This window comes from Neomonachus schauinslandi, chromosome 11, assembly GCF_002201575.2.
Source record: "Neomonachus schauinslandi chromosome 11, ASM220157v2, whole genome shotgun sequence".
In the NCBI taxonomy this organism is placed as follows: domain Eukaryota; kingdom Metazoa; phylum Chordata; class Mammalia; order Carnivora; family Phocidae; genus Neomonachus; species Neomonachus schauinslandi.
In genome coordinates this window covers 25076284-25082283 of record NC_058413.1, presented here as the reverse complement: position 1 = coordinate 25082283, position 6000 = coordinate 25076284, and the positions used below count along the sequence as shown (strand labels likewise).

Genomic DNA, 6000 nt, shown 5'->3' with positions numbered 1-6000 from the left:
TTTTTTTTTTTTTAACATATATTGTATTATTTGTTTCAGAAGTACAGACCTGTGAATTTTACTTTTTTCTTATGGGCAGAATTTGTAGGTGTCTAGAAGTATTGCTAGGTGGCCTAGTTCAATTGTTTTTTCCATGGTTACAGCAGAAACATAAGGGTGTGATTTTTTTTTTTTCCTTTTGAAATACACTCTATTTTAACTATGAAAACATCTGCCATTATAAAGAAGTGTGTAAGATGATATAATCTGCTTTCTCTGTGGGACGTACAAGGTTCCTTTTGGGTCTGATTTCTGCTTACCTCACCAGCCTAATCTCTCATTGCTTCTCTCAGGTACTATTACCCAGCTCCTCCAAAGTTTCCTGTTCTCTTTTGCCTCCTGGGCTTTGGGTATGTTGTGCCTTCTGCTTGGATCACTGCTTCTTTACTTGATTGTCTTCTCGTCTTTTCAGGCTCAGATTATATATATGTATAAATAGTATGTATATAATATACATAATTATGTAAATATATATATTCTTTTTTTAGGAAGCCTTTCACCTTGCAAAAACTAAATTAGATACCCCTCCTGAATGTTCCTATGGCATCCTAACTTCACCCGATCCCACCATAATTTCCAGTTAATTGTCACTAGGTAGAAAGCAAGCTTCTTGAAGTTAGAATGTTAACTTCCCTTCCCACCCCCCCACCCCACCCCCGCTGTATCCTCAGTACCTTAAAGCATTTTTAATAAATATTTGTTGAGTAGAAAAATCTCTTCAGGGTTAGGCCAACAGTCACCTTTTAGGTGTTTCATAAATATCATCTAACAGATAATGTTGATTTCATTAAAATAGTTTATATTGACAGTTCCAGACTGTTTTAACCAAAGATAATATAACCATCTATGTGACCATCTTGGTATACAGGGAAGTAGTTTCTGTACAGTAAACTTCCAGAGCATATTTATTGTAGTGTTTTAGATTTTCCTTCATGTTCTTTTATTGAGTGTGCCTATGAAAACTGCAGTACCAGCTATTTTTGGTATATGTGTGAGGGAGTGTATTTGTATGTTACATGCTTTTCTATACTTGTATTTTTATTCTGGTTTTGTTTTAGGTCTGTCTCTTGTAAGCCACATTTATCCAGATTTTATTTTTTTGTAATCATTTTGATAATTTCTGCTTTTAGTAGGTTGTTTTAATCCGTTTATTACAATTACTGATACATTTGGACTTATTTCTACAATTTCGGTGTGTTTTTTATTTTTTTCTTTTCATGTGTCTTCAGGTGGGTGATGGTTTTTATTTAATGTTTACTCTGCTTTGCAGAATGCTGTAGATAATATTTCTATTTTTGGGGGGGGTGTACATTAATTATTTTGGATACATATTTAATTAAATTTTGCCAATAAAATCTAGAGTTATTTAGCAATTTTTTCTGCCTATTTATATCAAAGTTCTTTTAATGCTTTAATTATCAACTAAACATTTCCTTATCCAGCTTACGTTTTTTTTAGAGTTTGAGTTTTGCATTTTTTAAACCCTCAGAAATTAGCTTTTAAATGATTCATAGTTACCATTCTATCAGTTTCTGTAGTAACTTGTTTCATGTAGTCCATGGGTCCCCTCCTGTGTCCATTTTTCTTCTTGATGAACTGCATTTTTTAATAGCTCATCGATAGGTGGTAAATTTTCTTAGCCTTTTATGGCTAAAGAATCTTTTTTTTTTTTTTTTTTTTGAAAGGGGAGGGGGGTAAGGGCAGATGAAGAGAGAGAGAGAGAGAGAATATATTAAGCAGGCTCCACACCCAGAGCAGAGCCCGACATGGGGCTCGATTTCACAGCCCACAACCCTGAGATTGTTACCTGAGCCGAAATCAAGAGTCAGACACCTAACTGACTGAGCCACCCAGGTGCCCCCCCCTTTCCTTTATTCTAGAATGATGGTTTGGTTGCATATAAAATTCTAGACAATTACTTTTCCTCAGCTTTTCGAAGATACTACTCCATTGTCTTCTGAACTTTATTACAGCTTCTGAGAAGTATGCTTTCTGTCATTCCATTGATGTAATCTGGTTTATTTTCCTCTGATAGGTTTTAAGATTGTTTTTATTGTATGGAATTTCACTACAGTGTATCTAATGTGAATCCATACAGTCTAATACTTTTTTTCTGCTTATTTTTTTTTTTAGTGAAGTATAAATTGAAGAATGTGTAAGCTCAATTAATTTTTACATACACATATAACCAGGTTACCACCACCTAGTCAAGATTCATAATTCATATTTCCAGCAAGCTACAAGGCTCCCGGTGCCCCTTCCTAGTCAATACATCATAGGTTATGAATTATCTAACTTCATTCAGAGCTCTTTCATGTTGAGGATATGTATTTCTTTTCCATTGTAGACAATTCTCAGCATTTATCTTTTCATGTATTGCTTTTCAACTATTCTCTCCAGTCTTCCCTTGGAAAATCTATTAGACAAACATTGCAGCCTCAATCTGTATCTCTTACTGCTTTCTTCTATTTTTAATCTTTTTTTTCTGCCTGTAGTAAGTTCCAGGGAGTTCCTTAATGCTGCCTTTATAATTCACTTTACTATGTCTAGTCTAGAATACATCCCAATGATTGTTTCTTTTTATTTCAATGACTATTTTTCATTTCCAAGATTTCTAATTAGGTTTTCCTTCCTATGTGATGTCATTTTGTTTCATTTCTGTACATTGTTTTTTATCTCTTGTTCTTGTGATGGATCTTTTACCTTCATTTATGTTTCTGAACATCCTCAAAATACTTATTTAAAAATCTCTGGCAGGTTGCACTAAATGAATTTCATCTGAAATAAGTTTGTTTCCATTATTGGTTTTGTGGTTTTCTTTCTTAGCATTAAATTTCTTCAAATGTTTTGGAACTTTGTTTTTTTATTTATTTATTTATTTATTTATTTATTTATTTTAAAAAGGCTTTTTGTTTGTGTTTCAGTGTCTTCCCACGTGCCCTCCACTTTCCCTTTCCCCACCCCCAGTCTAGGGATTTTGCTTTTGATATTGCAGATATCAATAGATGCGGTAATGGAGCCAGAGGGTGGCTTGGCTCAGATCCTGGTACTGAGGTAGTGTTTTTGTTCCCTACATTCCTAGACCTACAGTTCTGGTAAAAGCCATAGTCCTAGTCAGCAGGTCTTGATTGCCCCCTTTATTGGCCTTCTGTTATGACTAGAGTCACTGACCCAGCCCTAGCTTTAAGGGGAGATTCTGATTTGCATCCCTGTCTGCAGCAAATCACTTTTAGTTCTCTTTATTCCAAAGGAAACCACTGCATTCTCCCTGCTAACCTCCCCCCACTCCACCTGTTTCTAGATTCAGAAACAGCAAGTCAGATCTTGCTCAACATTTTTGAGTTTCCATATTGTTTCTGTTGCACAGAAATGTTTCTTATTTGACCTCAGTTGTGTCTTTGACATTGTCTCTTTTTGTTTAATATGCTTTATTTATTTATGCTCTGCAGTGCCAACAGGGTTTCTGAATTTATGCTACAATGTTAACCAAGAAGTGCTATTAATTGTAAAACTTTTCTCCTCATGGAATAATAGTCAAAACATAATAAAAAGAAAGGAATAGATCTGGAATTGATTTGTTTGGAAGAGAATATGCATTCATTGCTATTGTTTCTAGAGTGTGATCTCATATCTGTTCAATAATCTTTTGTAATTGTTTTTATTATAACAAATGTAGTTTATGTCCATTATAGAGCTTTTGGAAAATACAACAAACCATACATAATATACACACATGCAAACACACACTCACATACACAATGAAAATTACTTGTAATTCCACGGCCCAGCGCTAGGTACTGAATATCTTGGTATTCATTATTCATGTTTTATGCACTTAACACACACTCAAACCCACATACTAACATTCATATTTTAAAAAACAAAACAAACCCAGTCTTGTTTTGTAGGTGAAGCTGTGAGTGCTGGAGATGCCTTATGTGAAATAGAGACTGATAAAGCTGTGGTTACCTTAGATGCAAGTGATGATGGCATCTTGGCCAAAATAGTGGTAAGTGTTTATTTTGATTGTCAACGGGATGAAGATCTCTTAAATGTGAAGTTCTTTGAATTAAAGTCACCTTTTATTTTTACCACTGTATTTATAATGTCATGTTATCTGTATCTACATAATATATTTTTATTATTTTTTATTGTATTTATTTATTTTTAAAGACTTTATTTGAGAGAGAGAGAAAGAGAAAGCACAAGCAGGGGGAGGGACAGAGGGGGAGAGAGAGAATCTCAGGCAGATTCCATGCTGAGCATGGAACCCAACCTGGGGCTAGATCTTACGAACCTGAGATCATGACCTGAGCCAAAACCAAGAGTCAGATGCTTAACCCACTGAGGCACTCAGGCGCCCTGTGATTGGCAAATTCTTTAACCTCTATGGGCCTTTTTCTTCATAATAAAATAGAGATAATAATAATATCTACACCATGGAGCAGTAGTAGAGATTGAGATAATACATATATACTCATTAAGGCTTGTCACCCACCAAGCATCAAGAAATATTGCTACTCTAATTATTATTATAATTACTCACTCAGCTCTTGGTGACCATTAGCCCCTATGTCAATCTATATGTTTATCTAAAAATTTGTATTGGTTGTTTGCAAATGAACAGTAAGTATCCATTCATGCCTCTGTAGTTTGATTTGTACAGAGACGCTGCATATCTGTTATAGTCCATTGTTGATACGTTTTTAATTCTGAGATGCCAGCTCACCTCTGTTTTGGGAATGGATAACAACACCTTTCTTTGTACATTTTATCCAAAGACCACAATTTGGAATGTTATAATCTAATTAGATGTAGATCTATACACAGTTTTTCACTCGTGTTTCTTACTAAAAAATCCTTTTCCCTTTTTTCATCATTCATATGTTGCTTTTTACATTCTAATTATCAAACTTCCTTTACTTGTCATCTACATTATTAATAGCCATGTTAAAACACCATGTTGAAAATACTTCTTGGAGGAAATATGAATGGAAAGATAAAATTTCTATACCTTCATAACAAGGAAAATGTAATTTTTCATACCAAAAATAGTTTCTTCAACTAATTTGTGCAGCATTTTGAAAAAGGAAAAGATTGTTTGAATTACCATATGTAATAAACCCAGCTACATTTTATTGTGTATGCTTTTGGCAAGCTGTGTTCTTGGCCCTAGCTCTGGATTGTTTGACTATGAAAGTCTCCCAGAATTGATAGCTTTTCCCACTTAGCTGCTTCATAATGCATTTCAAATTGCTAACAGTGTTATAGGTCAGTAGTGCCTATTCATCTGGCCCCTAATGCTCTGAAAAGCTAGGGGGCTGAGGGGGAGATATGATTAATAAGGGCTTTAGCAGCACAAATGGTTACTTCCTTGCCAAAGAAAAGATTGTATGTGTATTTTAGGGCTTTATGGCTTTATTATTATTCCACATGCGTTTTGAATAATAGGAATGGGAGTCTATTCATGTCACAATGTAACAGTTTTATGGAGGAAAAAAATCAGGGTGATATTAGGTGACATCACTGGGGTGTTTTAGTCTTTCACCCCTCCCCACTCTCAGCTCTCTCACATCCATGCAGGTTACACCTTTGTCTTTCATTGTGGAATAATTCTCATATGAGCACACATAATAAACTGATTTTAATAAGAATACTTATACGAGATCTTTACTTTCAGAATCAAGGAGGTGGAGATTGATCTTATTAAAAGGCAAGTGATGATATAAAGCTCTAGTTTTTAGCTTGTGCACGTTTTTGAAACCATTAGAAATTATTACCTATCTTGCTCCTCATGGAGATTTGTTTGCATAGTCTTGGAAAGGTTTTTGTATTCTTCCTCTCCCCCTGCCCAATTTCATATCTCTTTGTTCTCATTCGTAATTTTTGCATCTGATTTCCATTTTATATAAAATAATACTTATTACATTTCAGTTAGAACCAGAAAAAAGCTTAGAAGTT

General features: G+C 34.5%; 1 protein-coding gene across 4 annotated transcripts in view; it reads left to right on the top strand.

The window, feature by feature from the left end:
* Positions 1-6000, top strand: part of PDHX (pyruvate dehydrogenase complex component X) — a 120801-nt gene that overhangs the window by 78958 nt on the left and 35843 nt on the right. For all 4 annotated transcript variants that reach the window (XM_044919659.1, XM_044919660.1, XM_044919661.1 and 1 more), the window contains one exon: positions 3948-4048. In XM_044919659.1, coding sequence (XP_044775594.1) covers positions 3948-4048 — 101 coding nt within the window. The remainder of the gene's footprint in view (positions 1-3947; positions 4049-6000) is intronic.